Below are 18216 nucleotides of genomic sequence, written 5' to 3'. Positions count from 1 at the left end.
TCCAGGTCCAGTCCTGTAACACTCAGAGTGCTCTGAATGCCCAGTAAGTCAATGAGCATGAAAACATTTACCATCCTGCAAGCATGAACCCACAATTAGCATCAGGAAAACAGCCCTAAACAAAGCTTTAGAACTTCCACCAGTAACTCACCCCTCGAATGGCTGGGTCCAGCTCCAGGATCCCATATTCTGAGCCAATGAGCAGCGTCCCTTGGTCTGCACGGAGGCAGAAACACTGAGGACTCCCCAAAGCCGGGACAGGCCCATGCTCTCGAGTGTGCAGTAACTTCAAATTTCTCATTGTGTCAGCAACACAGGAACTGGAGAAATGCAATCCCCCAAAGAGCTATTAAAACAAACACACAGAGAGGGAGCTGGTTTCAGAGTAGCAGCCGTGTTAGTCTGTATTCGCAAAAAGAAAAGGAGGAATTGTGGCACCTTAGAGACTAACCAAAATAAGCTTTCGTGAGCTACAGCTTATGCTCAAATAAACTGGTTAGTCTCTAAGGTGCCACAAGTACTCCTTTTCTTTTAGAGAGGGAGCTGTATACTGAGCCTGAGAAAGGACTTATGTGACTGCCTCCAGAGGAAAGAGCGAGTCCGAGGAAGGACGGGGCCTACTTACTTTAGGGAGACGGTGAGCAGGGCAGGCACTGCGGAAAGCAGACAAACCCGTGAGCGGGGGAACGGGGAAAAGGCAGTCACTGCTCTTCAGCCTCAGGCGGACACAAGAGCAAGGGGCACCCCAGGAACCCGAACAGGGGCAAGATCCCCACCACGAGCAGGATTTTCATTTGTTTTCTTTTTGTCTGCCGTGGGCAAGGCCTTGTCACGACAGCACCGAGACCAGCCGGGCTCCCCCGGGGCGGCGGCCTACGCGCACCGGCAAGGGCGGCCGGCTGCCCGCAGCCAGAGCCGCGGGGGGGGCTGCGGGTCACTCGAGCGGCCCCCCAGCCCGCACGGGGAGGCCCCCGGCCAGGCCCGCCGGGGGGGCAGCAGGGGCTCTCCGGGGAGGTTTTATCGCCCCCCCCGCGGGGTTTGCAGGCTCGGCCCGGGAGCACGCGGGCCGCCCGGACAACGCGAGAGACCCCGGGCGGGCGGCGGGCACAGGGCACCGGCTCGGCGGCAGGGGGCGCCCCCAGGCAGGGCCGGCCACGGGGACGGGCCCGGGGCGCTGCTCACCGCGCGCCTGCGCCGCCGCTCAGGAGACGGGCGCTGCCATCTTGGAGCCGCGACTGGCGCTGCCGGGAGGCGCATGCGCAGGAGAGGGGCTGCCGCCCAGGCAGGCCAGCGGCGGGGCGCATGCGCCGGCGCGTTTCGGGTTGTCGCAGGCTCGAGGCTGGGCTCGCGCCCCGGCTCCGCTGCCCCCCCCCGAGACCCATGGACTCCCAGGGTTGGGCGGGACCTCAGGAGGTCATCTAGTCCCACCCCCGCTCAAAGCAGGGCCGAGCCCCAATGTGTGCCCCCATCCCTAAATGGCCCCCTCAAGGATTGAACTCACAGCCCTGGGTGAGCAGGCCAGTGCCCAAGCCACTGAGCTCCCCGTCCCCCCCGAGCTGCCCTCCAGGCCGGGCGGCAGCTTCCTCAAGCACCTGCAGCCTTGGCCGGGCGGGAAACGGGGGGGGGGGTCAGTGCGCCCCCCCCAGCACGGCCGGGTCACCCCCCGCGTGGGGTTAGGGGGGCTGCGGCCCGGGGTCTCACCCGGCTCCCTGACGAGCTGGCGTGGGACCGGCTCCGAACAGGGGCCTGAGTCCGCCGGGCGGCGCGTCCCCCACGGCTCCTCCGGAGCCGCCCACGCGGCGGGCCCGGGTCGCACCGGGGTCAGCGCGGCACCGCGGAAGGAGCGGGCGGACTCGTGGCGGCGGGAGACGAGCCCGCTCGCTCCCCTGGCTGCCGAGACCGGGCCGGGGAGCATGGGGGGAGCGGGAGCATGGGGGGGGCCGGGAGCACGGCCGGGGGAGGGAGCCAGGGAGCGGAGGGGGGGGGTGCGGGAGCACGGCCGGGGGAGGGAGCCAGGGAGCGGGAGCATGGGGGGGGCCAGGGAGCACGGGGGGGAGGGAGCCAGGGAGCGGGGGGGGGGGGGCCGGGAGCACGGGGGGGAGGGAGCCAGGGAGCGGGAGCACAGGGGGGGCAGGGAGCGGGAGCACGGGGGGGAGCGGGAGCATGGGGGGTAGCCGGGGAGCACGGGGGGGGGACGCTGGGCGTTGTCACACGGACCGCGAGGGGCTCACCAGTTCGGCGGAGCCGTCTGATCAGCAGGAGAAACCCCCCCTCGGTCGCGCCCCTGGAGCCGGCCCCTTCCAGACAGGGGGCAGGCAGGCGTGGGGGTGCTGGACAGGGGGCAAGAGATTCAATGGGTGCAATGGCCCAGCCTCTCCCAGTCCCTAGTCAGGCCCAAGTTAATGGCATCTAGTTTGCATATTAATTCGGGGGGAAGGAAGGAAAAGTTCAGTGGTTTGGGCATTGGCCTGCGAAACCCAGGGTTGTGAGTTCGATCCTTGAGGGGCCCTGTAGGGATCTGGCCTTGGCCTTGCTTTGAGCAGGGGCGGGACTAGATGCCCTCCGGACAGTCTAGGACTGAAGACACAGATTGAGTCTCCCAGGCTAAGTGTCCTCACACCTTCTTGTCAACTGGCTCAAGGGCCCATCTCGATGATCACTATTTCTCCTGCTGATAATAGCTCAGCTTAACTAATTAGCCCCTTACTTTGCATGCTCTCCGTGCGTGTATCGACCTGCCCCTCTTCTCACCCCATGGTCCAGTCTCTGCAGCCGGAGAAGTGGGCTGTAGCCCACGAAAGCTTATGCTCGAGTAACTGTCTTTCTCTCCAGGGTGCCCCCCGTCCTCCTGTCCCGCTCCCACAGAGCCTTTCCTGGAAACCCCCACCCGCTTCGGGGCCCCGGAGTTCAGCTCCCGGGCAGCGGGGCCTGGGGCTGCAGGAGGCGCCGGGGCTCAGACCTGCAGCCCCCCGGGGCTTGCCAGGGCTCAGGGCTCCTGCCCAGTGGGGCGCACCGGGGGTCCGGCCTTCGGCGCTGGGGCTCGGGCCAGGGTTCGGGGCTTTGGCCGATCGGGTTTGAAACGTTTCCCAGCGCGCCCCTCCGGCCAGCCCGCTGGAAGGCGAGTCCTGGTGCTACGGGCAAGGACGTGCTCTCGCCGTGCACTTTCCCCGCCCGGGGGCCGCTCTGCCCCGGCGAGCCAGGGCGGGCGGCTGCGGGGATCCCGGCAAAGCCCCCGGGAGGCAGCCCCGGCGCCGCGGGCGGCGGTGCCGGGATCGCCCGGTGCGGCGAGGGCAGCGGCGGGGGCAGCGCTGACCCCGAGCCGGGCGGGTCGGCGTGTGGCGGGCGGGCGGGACTTGCCCCGCAACCTCCTCTGGGCAATGGGCTCCGCAGCCGAGACCCCCCGCCCCCGGGGCCGGCTCTGGGCGGAGCGGGGCCGCCCGCACCCCGCCTCTCTCCGCCCGGGCGCCGCCCCAGGCCCGCGCTCCCGGCCAGTCCCCGAGCGGGCGGGCGGCGGCCGGGAGCGGAGCGGAGCGGGCGCCGCGAGCCGGGTAAGGGCGGCGCGGGCCCGGGCGGGCTGCGGGCCAGGGCCCCACCCAGAGCGTGCGGATCCCGGCGGCGGCGGCTCCGCCCCGGGCTCCCCGCGACCCTCCGGCTCGGCGCCGCCGTGTCCAGGGGCTACCCCCACCCCGGCAGTGCGGCGCCTCCGGCAGCGGGGGCAGGGGGCGTCCTGGGGTCACCCCCACACACACACACACCGCCCCACGGGGCACAGGGGGCGTCCTGGGGTCACCCCCCCACACACACACCGCCCCACGGGGCGCAGGGGGCGTCCTGGGGTCACCCCCCACACACACACACACACCGCCCCACGGGGCACAGGGGGCAGGGGGCGTCCTGGGGTCACCCCCCCCACACACACACACACCGCCCCACGGGGCAGCGGGGGCAGGGAGCGTCCGGGGGTCACCCCCCCCCCCCACACACACACACACCGCCCCACGGGGCAGCGGGGGCAGGGAGCGTCCTGGGGTCACCCCCCCACACACACCGCCCCATGGGGCAGAGCGGGCAGGGAGCGTCCAGCGATTACCCCCACACACACGCTCTCCGCCCCACGGGGCAGAGGGGGCAGGGAGCGTCCGGGGTCACCCCCCCCACGCCACAGGGCACAGGGGGCAGGGGGCATCCTGGGGTCACCCCCCCCACACACACACACACACCACCCCACGGGGCACAGGGGGCAGGGAGCGTCCTGGGGTCACCCCCCCCGCCCCACGAGGCACAGGGGGCAGGGAGCGTCCTGGGGTCACCCCCCCCCGCCCCACGGGGCACAGGGGGCAGGGAGCGTCCTGGGGTCACCCACACACACACACTGCCCCATGGGGCAGAGCGGGCAGGGAGCGTCCAGCGATTACCCCCACACACACGCTCTCCGCCCCACGGGGCAGAGGGGGCAGGGAGCGTCCGGGGTCACCCCCCCCACCCCACAGGGCACAGGGGGCAGGGAGCGTCCTGGGGTCACCCCCCGACACACCGCCCCACGGGGCAGAGGGGGCAGGGAGCGTCCTGGGGTCACCCCCCCACACACACCGCCCCATGGGGCAGAGCGGGCAGGGAGCGTCCAGCGATTACCCCCACACACACGCTTTCCGCCCCACGGGGCAGAGGGGGCAGGGAGCGTCCGGGGTCACCCCCCCCCACGCCACAGGGGGCAGGGGGCGTCCTGGGGTCACCCCACACACACACACACACACACCACCCCACGGGGCACAGGGGGCAGGGAGCGTCCTGGGGTCACCCCCCCGCCCCACGAGGCACAGGGGGCAGGGAGCGTCCTGGGGTCACCCCCCCCGCCCCACGGGGCACAGGGGGCAGGGAGCGTCCTGGGGTCACCCACACACACACACTGCCCCATGGGGCAGAGCGGGCAGGGAGCGTCCAGCGATTACCCCCACACACACGCTCTCCGCCCCACGGGGCAGAGGGGGCAGGGAGCGTCCGGGGTCACCCCCCCCACCCCACAGGGCACAGGGGGCAGGGAGCGTCCTGGGGTCACCCCCCGACACACCGCCCCACGGGGCAGAGGGGGCAGGGAGCGTCCTGGGGTCACCCCCACACACATGCACACACACCGCCCCATGGGGCACAGGGGGCAGAGAGCGTCCTGGGGTCACCCCCCCACACACACCGCCCCATGGGGCAGAGCAGGCAGGGAGCGTCCAGCGATTAGCCCCACACACACGCTCACCGCCCCACGGGGCAGAGGGGGCAGGGAGCGTCCGGGGTCACCCCCCCACACACCGCCCCACGGGGCAGGGAGCGTCCTGGGGTCACCCCCCGACACACCGCCCCACGGGGCAGAGGGGGCAGGGAGCGTCCTGGGGTCACCCCCACACACATGCACACACACCGCCCCATGGGGCACAGGGGGCAGAGAGCGTCCTGGGGTCACCCCCCCACACACACCGCCCCATGGGGCAGAGCGGGCAGGGAGCGTCCAGCGATTAGCCCCACACACACGCTCACCGCCCCACGGGGCAGAGGGGGCAGGGAGCGTCCTGGGGTCACCCCCCCACACACCGCCCCACGGGGCAGGGAGCGTCCAGCGGTTACCCCCCCCCCACACTCACCGCCCCACGGGGCAGAGGGGGCAGGGAGCGTCCTGGGGTTACCCCCCACGCACACACCGCCCTACAGGGCAGAGGGGCAGGGAGTGTCCAGGTGTTACCCCCTCACATACCACCCCACGGGGCAGAAGCAGTGTCCTGGGGCTACCGCCCATCCCGGCAGTGCAGTACCTCCGGCAGGGGGGGCAGGGAGTGTCCAGGGGTTACCCCACACACACACACACACCGCCCCATGGGGCAGAGGGGGCAGCAGCGGTGTCCTGGGGCTACCCCCTTTCCCGGCAGTGCAGTGCCTTTGGCAGAGGGGGCAGACGCCAGCTGCCTCAAGGAAGGTGCCAGAGACCCCATAGTGGACAGTTGTGGAATAACCAGTCCCAGGGGGAGGTAAATTCCCTCCAGCCCCTCAGTGGGAGGCAGAATTGTCCCCTGCAGCCAGGAGGATTTCTAGTTCTCTCAGTCCCCAGTTGTTTATACCTGGTAATGGGTGGGCTGAATGGTGCCCCTGCGTGATTGTGGGCTGGATTTGATTTTTTCAGTCACTATTCAGCAGGCCTTGCAGTGTTGTCAGTGCTTCAAGTCCACATGTTAAATACCTGCGTATGGTGGGTGTTTGGCCGAGGCAGGAGGAGCTCCCTCTCTGAGACAGGCAGGGTTAAGGTAGTGGGTACAGCCGTGTTGGTCCCTGCTCTAATCCAGCATTCTCCACTTGTTACATCTACCTTTTCCTGCATTTGTCATGGAAATATAGAGTTAGGCTCTAAGTCCCATGGCTCTCCTGCAGCTTTTGAGGTAACTTCCAATGTGAGGGTTACCTGGTGTCAGTGTCACAGGAACTTCCTCCTGTAAAAGCGAGTTTGGTCTAAAATACAGTCAGGGCAAGGTGTGTGTCTGCCCTGCCCAAACAATCGGGGTGAGGTGTGTGTCTTCCTGACCTTTCTTCAGTTTTTCTTTCTGAATCAGACTTAAAACTTACATTGGCAACCCCCAGGTTAAAGATCCATAGCAAAACCGTGGTCTTTGGGCAGTGTGCTCACGATTGCTCAGAGCTAGAGAAGACCCATGGCTAGCAGCCATTCAACAAGTTGTCCCAAAGCCGTTTCTTCTCTGTCTCTGAGGATTTGTTGCCAATTGTCTTATTACTGGGGCTGGTTCTCCTCCCCTTGACATCAAACATAAATTTGCAGAACAGAAACAGACTTCAGTGGATGCAGGAACAGGCCTGGCCCAGGTCCTTGGGCAATAAAGCCTTTCTGCAGTTGACTAATGAATAATTTAAGAATATAATATAAACAAAGCAAATAAAACAATACAAACCAGTAACAGGCCTTTGTCATGCTGTCTAGAATGGCTCACAACTGAGTCCCCACCTTTTCTTTCCCCAGCCGAGGCATCATTCTGAGCTGTAACCCTCTCTTGTTCAGAGAAGGGTCCGCTTGTTGGGAAGTCACAAACTCCTTTTGAGTTTCACTTAAGCCCAGAGCAAACTGTGGCACAACAGAAAAAATTTCAAATCCTCTTCAGAAGGCAACTGAGGGCATTTCCCTCCCCTTTGCAGCCTTCCCTGCTGACCACAGACAAAGCAGGTGAATCAGATCCATACTTTCTTTGAGACTGGGGTATAAGACTAGACATGGCTAAAATGTTATTACCTATTAAAATATCAGCGGGCAGTAAATTTCTAATGCCTACAATATCACCCTTGAATCCTTCCACTCCAAGTGGACTTTAGCCAGGGGCACAGTCGCAGAAAATTCAGCCAACGCAAAAATATTAATAAATTCTTTACTACCTTTCCAAGACTCAGTCCTAATATAGTTTATGAGGCCAGTCTCCTCTTTTGCAACTTCTTCTGGGATCAAGTTCGTAGTATTGGCATTCATGGTTAGGGTGGTGGTGCCAATTTTGGGGTGACCTTACATTTTGGGCAATTTTGTTTTATATGGCCAGGAGCCCCACAGTGATGACAGACTGTCTGCTTTCCCTTAGGGTAAGAGGTTTTAAACTCTGGGCTCCCTTGAGGTTTTTTAACCAAGTTGGGGTTAGGTTTATTCCTAGATCCCTCCCCTCTTTTAACCTGGGGAACAGAAGGATTTCCCTTTCTTTGGGGTTTGCGCCCCCCATGAGCACTTGACTCAATATATTTATCAGCAATTTCTGCTGCCGCCAAACTGTGGAAGGCTTTTTGTCACAGATGGCTGCTTTTACCTCATCAGTGACTGTCCACAAAATGACAGGTTTCAGAGTAACGGCCGCGTTAGTCTGTATTCGCAAAAAGAAAAGGAGGACTTGTGGCACCTTAGAGACTAATCAATTTATTTGAGTATAAGCTTTCGTGAGCTACAGCTCACTTCATCGGATGCATACTGTGGAAAATACAGAAGATGTTTTTATACATACAAACCATGAAAAAATGGGTGTTTATCACTACAAAAGGTTTTCTCTCCCCCCACCCCACTCTCCTGCTGGTAATAGCTTATCTAAGGTGATCACTCTCCTTACAATGTGTATGATAATCAAGATGGGCCATTTCCAGCACAAATCCAGGTTTTCTCCCCACCCCACCCCCCCATGATTGCTCTTTTGCCACCAAATTAAACCGTTTGTTAGAGCTACCTTCAGCCCTGCCTCTACTACCCCATTTTTGCATATAATTACACACACACATTCCACGTGGATGATATTGTCAAACATTTTAAGATTTCTTTACTTCAATCAATAGGACTCAGGAGTGATCTTAAAACTTTTCAATACATTTTCTTTAAGTCTCTTATACACCATAGCATCACCCTCCTTCATTTAATTAAAAACTTGTCTTGCTTTCCCAGTTAATCTGGTTAAGAGGATAGGCTTCCACTTATCCTCTGGATTCTTATGGATCCCACACAGTCTTTCAAAGGTCGGCAGGAACTCCTCAGTGCAGTCAGTCTCTGGGTAAATTGGGCAGGCTTCCTCCCACTCCCTGTTCTTGAGAGGGGATGTACTAAGAGTTTGAGGCTACTGCTTTTGCTGCTGCAGGACTTTGAGGTGCAGTGCGTGAGCTTCCATCTGTTTTTGATATGCTCTTTCCTCACCTTCTAGTTGTTCAAGGAGGAAGCTCACCAAAGACACCTGGATTTCAGTGGGGGGCTTTGCATCTTTGGTAGGCTCTTTCCTCGGCCTCCTAAATTTCTTTCTTCTCCTTGACTCAGAGTTCCACCATCTGGTGCCCACATTCTCTCTGGGCTTCCAGGAACTTCAGCTGAACAGTTCTGCTTGCAGCGGTCCCTGCGGCATCTGGGGTGTAAGGAAATCCTCAAACCCTGCTCCTTGGTCAAAGTCTATGAGCAAAGCTTTCAGTTCCTGATCTGAGGCTCTCTTTTTATGGGCTGTTCCCCTATTTCTATGTAATTCGTCAAGGTCTTTGTGTGAAGATCCTCCTGTGACTGTGATTCACTCATTGTGGCTCTCAGTACTACAATAAACTTTTAACAGCCCTGGGTTATGATCTATAAACCCAGTTGACCTGTGGCATGTGAAATCCTGCCAAGACTACACCCATTGTCACTCTGTCTGGAGTGGCTCATGACCATGAGTGCCTGCCTGAGGGCAGACTGTCAAAAACCATGCAGACGTCCCAAACTGGTGATGTGTTTTACCATTAGATTTCTCCAAGCCAGTAGTAACAGATGGGAACTCCCGGATCACTATAACAGTCTTACTGTGGAATCAAAGACAGTCCCCTTAGTCTACCTGGCCACTCAGACAAACTGTACTTAGTGATAAATGGTCACTTACACCAAAAATCACTCCAAATTCAGGTTGCTTCCAATCCCAAGAGACCAGTCGCTTACCCCAGATCAAGTGGTAGCCTAGATCTGACAACAAAGACAACCCTTGTAGCCAATCCTGTAATAAACTATCTAAAGGTTTATTAACTAGAAAAAGAAATGAGAGCTGTTTACAGGTTAAAGCAAACAAATGCATACACACAAACAAGTTACCATCTAAATCCTAAGAGTGATAGAGTTGTGGTAATCTATCAATTCAAACTGTCTGTGCAGGCAGACCCAGAAGGCAGTCCCTGCCGATCTCTGGCTTCCGTTTAGAGTCTCTGGCACTTCAGAGTTCAAACAGTCAAAAAGATGGAAAAATGTGTCTGATAGGTTCCCCGCAGGGGTGCCACCTGGAACTGGGGTACCACTGAGCCTCCCTGACCCACCAGCCTGGGCTCCCTTTACACTGTACCGCTGTGTCCAGCCTGCACTTTCACCAGCACACATACAGGTAAGGACACACCCAGCTGCAGTTACATGCAGACACTGTAATCAGCTCTGCATGGGAAGGCTCCAGCTGAGGAACTTCCCAGCTACGCAGGCACACACTCCCCTCTGGAGTGTAAACCCAAAATTATACCGTCTTACACTGCACAGGGAACTTTACAGCGTAAGCTCATGAAATTCACCCCCTCAATGTGCAGAGGAATATACAACGGCTTTCTGCCCCGGGTTAGGACTCTCCCAAACTGGTTTTAGACAAAGCAAAAACAAGTTTATTAATTACAAAAAATAGATTTTAAGTGATTATAAGGGATAGCAAACAGATCAAAGCAGATTACCTAGCAAATAAACAAAACCACTAACTAAGCTTAATATACTACATAGATCGGATATGAATAGCAAATTCTCACCCTAAATGATGATGCAAGCAAGCTGCAGATTCTTAAGGAACAAGCTGCACTAGCAGCTTGAAATCCCCAGATGTTCCATTCCCAGGCTAAAAATCGCTCTAGCCTGGGTGCAGCACTTCCTCCAGTTCAGCCTTTGTTCCTCAAGTGTTTTCAGGAGTCTCTTTGAGCGGGGAGTGAGAGAAGAGCTACGATGATGCCACTCTCCTGCCTTAATGACAGGTTTCAAAGTAGCAGCCGTGTTAGTCTGTATTTGCAAAAAGAAAAGGAGGACTTGTGGCACCTTAGAGACTAACCAATTTATTTGAGCATAAGCTTTCATGAGATACAGCTCACTTCATCTGATGCATAAAAGTGGAAAATGCAGTGAGGATGTTTTTATACACACAGATCATGAAAAATGGGTGTTTATCACTTCAAAAGGTTTTCTCCCCCCACACCACTCTCCTGCTGGTAATAGCTTATCTAAAGTGATCACTCTCCGTACAATGTGTATGATAATCAAGGTGGGCCATTTCCGGCACAAATCCAGGTTTTCTTTCCTCCCACCCCACTCTCCTGCTGGTAAGGAGAGTGGGGTGGGGGGAGAAAACCTTTTGAAGTGATAAACACCCATTTTTTCATGGTCTGTGTGTATAAAAACATCCTCACTGCATTTTCCACTTTTATGCATCCGATGAAGTGAGCTGTAGCTCAGGAAAGCTTATGCTCAAATAAATTGGTTAGTCTCTAAGGTGCCACAAGTCCTCCTTTTCTTTCTCCTGCCTTTAATAGCTTTTGCAATGGCTGGAACCCTTTGTTTCAAAGCTTGGTTCCCACCCGGGCAGTGGAAAAACACTGGTATCCCAAGATGGAGTCCGGCACCAGGTGACCTAGTCACATGTCCCTGTAGTGTCACAGCAGCCATGAGTCGGAGGCTGTCTGCAGTGTCCTCAGAAAGGACCCCAAGTGGGAAATAAGCTTCTTCTAAGCCCTATTGTTTTCCCCTAATGGCTGTTCAACCTGAATGGGCCCTTCCCAGCCAACCATCTAGACTGAGAGCCTTTTGCCTAGTGGGTGTTTCCTAGGTGTAAACACATTTGTAATACAGATATATAGTCAATATTCCTAACTTCAGATACAAAAATGATACATGCATAAAGATAGGATAATCATATTCAGTAAATCATAACCTTTCCAATGACACCTCGCATGACTTATCTTGCATAAAATATGTTATGATTATGTCTTAACCATATCATAATACCACTGTGAAGAATATGGGGTACAGTGTCACACTGTCCTGTAGCTTTGTTTTGTTTCCTTCATTCAGCCTCCAAGCCCACAGGATGAGCTTCCTTGCATGTAGCATTGCCCAGATAGGATACGGTCATTAGCCAGTCCTTTGCATTGTGATGTTCCTTGATGGCACATCTGATTTTGATAATCCTTCTGGATGGGCAGGGGGATGATTCCCATGCCTGAGTTTACAAGTTCAGAGCAAACATTTTCAAAGTTATAAAGTAAAACTTAGATATTTCCCTGTAGCCTGGAATACAGACATTGTAAATGAGATTAATGCATGCAGCAGTTTACAAGCATTTCATAAAATCTGAACGCTAAATATATTCTTATGAGACTAATACTTTTTCTGAGCAAAACAAACATACCGGTGAACTGGTCTGGGGTTTCCAGCTATAAGTGTGTCAGTGACTTAGCTCAGTGTTCCCCGAACTTGGGAGGCCGCTTGTGCAGGGAAAGCCCCTGGCAGGCTGGGCCGGTTTGTTTACCTGTCGTGTCCGCAGGTTCGGCCGATCGCGGCTCCCACTGGCCGCGGTTCGCCACTGCAGGCCAATGGGGGCTGCAGGAAGCGGCGGCCGGTATCAGCCAAACCTGTGGACGCGGCAGGTAAACAAACCGGCCCGGCCCGCCAGGGGCTTTCCCTGCACAAGCGGCCTCCCAAGTTTGGGAACCGCTGCCTTAGCTAATACCTGAAGCCTGGGCAACAGCTGGCATCTGGCCTGCCAGTGTCACACCCCTAATGAGGGAAATGGAGTGAAAGCATAAAGGTGAGAACTGAATGAATGGAGCCTTCTGATGGACCCAGTGACTGTATATACTTGAAGCTCCATGGACACTGGGCAAAGAGAGGAAATTGCCTGTAACATTGTGAGAGCAGATTCCAATCCACGTGCACATATTGAGTAGCACCTTGCTCCACAAGCAGTTCTATCAGAGTCACCTACTTGTGGAGTGAGATGCCGTTTGGGGTCAGGGGATTTGACTGTGGCTCCCCACTCACTGGAATGTGCTAGACCTACACAGGAAAGGGTAGTCCAGGAACTCAAGTTTACTGATGGTGTGATATTCCATGTGGCACCCTGCCTTCGTGAAATACGCCTGTTCATGTCGGCAATGGAATATTCAACCATAGGTGGTGTCCCAGTTCATGGCAACTGCACCCAGGTTTTCCCCTCTGGTCCAGCCAGGGCATCCACTCCCAGGCTTCTGGGTCCCCAGCCAGTGTTTCTTACGTGGAGAGACACCTGTCTCTCTCCCTCCTGACCAGGGTGTTTCCAGTCTGCACAGTTCCTTGCCCACACTTTGTCATTGCCAGCAAAAGACAGCTTGCCCAAGCAGGCCTGCTTGCTTTCTCTTCAGAGTATAACTGCCCACAGTTATAAGAACCAGAGGGCCAGTCCATTTGCTGGATCAGACAGAAGGCCCTGAGTCAGCTTAAACTCAGGCTATTTATTCACAAGTCCTTTCTGTCTGTTTGGTCCCTGGAGAATCCAGTCTGGGTCTTGGAGCTGTCCTCAGGTAACAAGTGATCAGCAGACAAAAGATTCCCTCCTCAGGGCAAACCTTGAAAAGCTGAGTCCTTAGGTGGGCATTTGCAATTCCCTTTTCTCCAGTATTGCCTTAATCCTGTCTTCCCCCTAAAGAAGTTCTAGAAAAATCCTACAATATTACATAGGCACTTGCATTTTTAATACAATGGGCGCTCCTAAAATATGCCCAGGATATTGCCATCTGCCATTCCCCTCACCATTAAAAATGTATGCCCTTATTTCTCTCTGAATTTGTCTAACTTCAGGTTCCATCCATTGTCATCATATACCTTTCTCTGCTAGATTGAAGAGCCCTTAATTAAATATTTGTTCCCCATGTAGATGCTTATAGACTGTAATCAAGTCACTCTAACCTCTTCGTTAGGCTAAATAGATGGAGCTCTTTGTGTCTCTCACTAGATGGCCTGTCTGCTAATCCTTTAATCATTCTCATGGCTCTTCTCTGAACCTTCCAATTTACCAACATCCTTCTTGAACTGTGAGCACCAGAACTGGACACAGGATTTGAGCAGTGGTTGCACCAGTGCCAAATACAGAGGTAAAATAACCTCTCTGCTCCTACTTGAGATTCCCCTGTTCATGCACCCCAGGATCACATTACCCCTTTTGGCCAAGGTCCCACTAGGAACTCGTGTTCAGATGATTATCCACCATGGCCTCCAAATCTTTTTCAGAGTCACTGCTTCCCAGGATAGAGTCCCCCATCATGTAAGTATGGCCTGCATTCTTTGTTCCTAGATGTATACATTGACATTAGCCATATTAAAATGCATATTGTTTGCCTGCACCCAGTTTATAAAAAAATCTAGATAATTGCGAATCAGTAACCTGTCGTCATCTTTACTTACCATTCCCCCAACTTTTGTGACATCTGCTAACTTTAACAGTGATGATTGTACTCTTTCTTCCATCCAGGTCACTGATAAAAATGTAAAACAGTGTAGGGCCAACAAGCAATCCCTGCGGGACCCCATTTGAAACACACCCACTTGGTAATGATTCCCCATTTACATTTAGAGATCTATCTATTAATAAATTTTTAATCCATTTAATGTGTGGCATATTAATTTTATATTCTAGTTTTTAATCATATAGAAGTCTAAGTATATTACTTCAATCTTTGTCTGGAGTACTGTGTCCAGTTGTGGGCCCCACACTACAAGAAGGATGTGGAAAAACTGGAAAGAGTCCAGCGGAGGGCAACAAAAATGACTGGAACACATGACTTATGAGGAGAGGCTGAGGGAGCTGGGATTGTTTAGTCTGCAGAAGAGAAGAGTGAGGGGAGATTTGATAGCAGCCTTCAACTATCTGAAAGGGGGTTCCTAAGAGGATGGATCTAGACTGTTCTCAGTGGCAGCAGATGACAGAACAAGGAGTAATGGTCTCAAGTTGCAATGGGGGAGGTTTAGGTTGGATATTAGGAAAAACTTTTTCACTTGGAGGGTGGTGAAGCACTGGAATGCGTTACCTAGGGAGGTGGTGGGATCTCCTTCCTTGGAGGTTTTTAAGGTCAGGCTTGACAAAGCCCTGGCTGGGATGATTTAGTTGGGGCTTGGTCCTGCTTTGAGCAGGGGATTGGACTAGATGACCTCCTGAGGTCCCTTCCAACCCTGATCTTCTATTACCTTTATCAACACAACTTGTAATCTCATAACAATAAGATATCAAGTTAGTTTGGCACAATCTATTTTCCATAAATCCATGTTGATTTTTCATTAACTATATTACCCTCCTGTAATTCTTTATTAATCAAGTTCCATATCAGCCACACCGTTATCTTGCCCAGGATCGATGTCAGGCTGACAGGCCTCTTAATTATCCAGAACATCCCATTTACTCTTTTTAAAAATTTGACACAACATTCACTTCTGGTCTTCTGGAACTTCCCCAATGCTCCAGCACTCACTGAAAATTAACTTTAATAGTCCAGCAATCTTCTCAGCCAGCTCTTTTAAAATTTTTCAGATTTAAAAATGCCTAAATTTAATGGCTTCTGTTTAACATCCTCCCAAGATACTGGTGGAATGGAAAGAGTGTTGTCACCATTTGCTGAGACTATATCATCTGCTTTTCCCCAAATACAGAACAGAAATATTTATTGAATGCTTCTGCGTTTTCAGCATGATTATTGTTAATTCTACAATTTCCATATACTAATGGACCAATACTATTGTCAGAATTCTTTTTGTTCCTAATATATTTAAAAAAACTTATGCTCAAATAAATTTGTTAGTCTCCAAGGTGCCACAAGTACTCCTGTTCTTATTGCTGTTAACTTTGCTGGCCATAGATTTCTCCTTGTGTCTCTTTGCTTCTCTTATGAATTTTCTACAGTTCCGAGCATATATATAGCTGCCTTGTGCCTTAACTGCCCCTCTAAAGCAGGTTGGTTTTATGGTCTCTTTCCTCAGTTTTGGCTTTTTGGACATCTAGGAAGGTGTTCTTAAATGATTACCAATTGTCATTCACATTTTTCTGTTTAAATTCTTCCTTCCAACTGATTTGGTTCATAATTGTTTTTAGCTTTGTGAAATAGGTCCTATTAAAGCACCAAGTATATATATTAGTGGTCTGGATTTTATTCTGCTTGCACATTATAAATGTAATCAAGTCATGATCGCTTGTACCCCAGCTACTCCTATAGCTAATTCTCTGTTATGCTTTTTTCTTGTTGACTCACTATGTAAATCAGGCTTCCATTGGGTTGGCTTGCAATGCTTAGTTTACATTTGGAGAGATACATATCTTACCTCCTGTCTGGAAGAAACCTGTTTTTCTCTTTGGTTGGAGACAGATTTTAAAACACATTTTCAGTACATATACAAAGGCCTTAAATGTAATTCATACATGCATCTCGCAATGATTTGAGGATCAGTATGATATAAGCTTTTATTAGAGACCTCTGCATGACATCATTTATGGATAAATACCACGAAAGTGGTGTGCTGGATGTATTGAGTTTGTCAGGCCTGTTAGGAGTTGCTGTTATACAACAGTGAACCCTTTGATGGTTGGCATTGAGGGATTTTTAGGGTCACAGTCCACCTGTTAACCTGTCGACAGTCCCACCTGCAGTGATGCAATTGGGCTGGATGGAACATGATTGCTGCTTTTCTCAGCCTCTTCCCTATTTTCTTCCAGGGAATTGGCTCTATGCTTTCCCCTGCCTGCTGGACTCTCTTCCAGTGGGCTGGATGTTCCCCGCAAACCTGAACCATCATTCCTTTTCCATTCCTGAGAATACAGCAAGTCTGCTTACGAGCTGTGTCTTTGACCAGTTCTTCGTGCTGAGCTGCCTTACTCTGCATAGCTCAACCAGCTGAGCTTTCTTGAGCTGTTCATAACTCATTTTCCCTGTCTCTCTTTTCACAGTTGCTTTCCCAAAAAGAGATGAGATTTACTCAGTGCTTTTCCCTTTTATGGTACTTGCTTTCGCTGCTGTTGACCTTTAGGCAATTCACACTGTCAGAGATACTTAAACTGAATTCAGTAAGGTTTGTCAAGGATATGACAGGAAATTGCCACGTCTGCCACATCCCTGTTTTGACTTGCCAAGATACTGTGTCTAGTATGTTCGCTTCTAAAGCTCACGGTGTCATGATGTCACTTCTCTCCTGTCAGCCCACTCTGACTTCAAAGTGGAAAAGGGAATGGCAAGATGAATGGATGCCTAGAGGAAAGGCGACGGGGAAGATGAGAGCTATGTAAGGGAAGTTAAAGGTTAAAGTCAGCACCTTTGGAAGTCAGACAAACAAATGATTAGGAGTATGGAACAGCTTCCATGTGAGGAGAGATTAATAATACTGGGACTTTCTAGCTTGGGAAAGAGACGTCTAAGGGGGGGATGTGATTGAGGTCTATAAAATGATGTCTGGTGTGGAGAAAGCAAATAAGGAAGTGTTATTTACTCCTTCTCATAACACAAGAACTAGGGGTCACCTAATGAAATTAATAGGCAGCAGGTTTCAAACAAACCAAAGGGAGTATTTTTTCACACAACGCACAGTTAACCTGTGGAACTCTTTGCCAGAGGATGTTGTGAAGGCCTAGACTATAACAAGTTTCAAAAAAGAACTAGATAAATTCATGGAGAATAGGTTCATCAATGGCTATTAGCCAGGATGGGCAGGAGTGGTGTCCTTAGCCTCTGTTTGCCAGAAGCTGGGAATGGGCAACAGGGGATGGATCACTTGATGATTACCTGTTCTGTTCATTCCCTCTGAAGCACCTGCCATTGGCCATGTTGGAAGAGAGGATATTGGGCTAGATGGACCTTGGGTATAACCCAGTATACCTCTTTTTATGCTACTTTAGGTGTATGGACGTAGGAGCCAAACTTTGACACACTGTTTTGAAAATATTGGACCATTACAAATCAATTCGCAACAGTATTTGTCCGTTGCCGTTACACTTTATCTAGTAAATTTCCTGTTGCAATTCTAATTCCAGGTTTAGGAGATCTTTCCTGGAAGAGATGGAAAGGAGACCTGAAAGTGGAGAGTGTCTCCTGGCTGGAATTCCAGGCAAGCCTCTTGAGTCAAATTCAGATGATGATAACGGTAATGCAGGCTCAGCGAAAGAGAGAGCTGTATCATCGCCTCACAGGGACTTGGGAAATGCACAGCTCAATCCTAGCAGAGAAGAACCCAGAAAGAAACTCTGTGGCTATTTAAATAAACTTGGGGTCAAGGGGCCAATCAAGGCCTGGAAGTCTCGTTGGTTCTTTTATGATGAAAATAAATGTCACTTACTGTACTGCAGGACAGCTCAAGATGTTAACCCTTTGGGGAGCATTGATCTCTCCAGTGCCAGTTTTGATTGCCAGGTGGAAGCAGATGAAGGGGTTTTTGAAATCCGAACTCCAAGCAAAGTGTTTATTCTTAAGGTGAGCACAGTGTCTTCTAGGCCACTACTGCATTTGGCTATTGTGAAATGCAGGCACTAATATCGCAGCTGTCAGTATGAATGGGCCAGCATTGAAATGGTCCTGGTAAAAGTTCAATAGCCAGGTTTAAGCACTACCCCGAGAGCGTGCGGGCCTTTAGCTTTTGGGCCTGATTCTCTCACTGACGCTGTTGTAAAACCAGGGTAA

The 18216-nt window shown here is 52.9% G+C and overlaps 2 protein-coding genes across 16 annotated transcripts in view; one reads left to right on the top strand and one right to left on the bottom strand.

Moving 5' to 3' along the window:
• The window catches only part of ELP1 (elongator acetyltransferase complex subunit 1), a 111200-nt gene extending 108357 nt beyond the window's left edge, over nt 1-2843 (bottom strand). For 2 of the 9 annotated variants that reach the window (XM_043547637.1, XM_037902369.2), the window contains exons 1-2: nt 1183-1320; nt 152-346 (exon numbers count right to left, since the gene is read on the bottom strand). In XM_043547637.1, coding sequence (XP_043403572.1) covers nt 152-346; nt 1183-1257 — 270 coding nt within the window. In that variant the 5' untranslated portion in view covers nt 1258-1320. Of the gene's footprint in view, nt 1-151; nt 369-539; nt 1059-1182; nt 1353-2231; nt 2251-2707 lie in introns of those variants that run through there. The other 7 variants (XM_037902367.2, XM_037902366.2, XM_037902363.2 and 4 more) reach the window with 7 other exon arrangements.
• A 623-nt stretch (nt 2844-3466) lies between these two features.
• The window catches only part of TBC1D2 (TBC1 domain family member 2), a 39444-nt gene continuing 24694 nt past the window's right edge, over nt 3467-18216 (top strand). For 3 of the 7 annotated variants that reach the window (XM_037902373.2, XM_037902372.2, XM_037902371.2), the window contains exons 1-2: nt 3467-3548; nt 17574-18009. In XM_037902373.2, the coding sequence (XP_037758301.1) occupies nt 17599-18009 (411 nt within the window). In that variant the 5' untranslated portion in view covers nt 3467-3548; nt 17574-17598. Of the gene's footprint in view, nt 3549-14055; nt 14114-17573; nt 18010-18216 lie in introns of those variants that run through there. The other 4 variants (XM_043547640.1, XM_043547639.1, XM_043547642.1 and 1 more) reach the window with 4 other exon arrangements.

This window comes from Chelonia mydas, chromosome 5, assembly GCF_015237465.2.
Source record: "Chelonia mydas isolate rCheMyd1 chromosome 5, rCheMyd1.pri.v2, whole genome shotgun sequence".
Lineage (NCBI taxonomy): Eukaryota > Metazoa > Chordata > Testudines > Cheloniidae > Chelonia > Chelonia mydas.
This window is presented reverse-complemented; position numbering and strand designations above follow the sequence as displayed.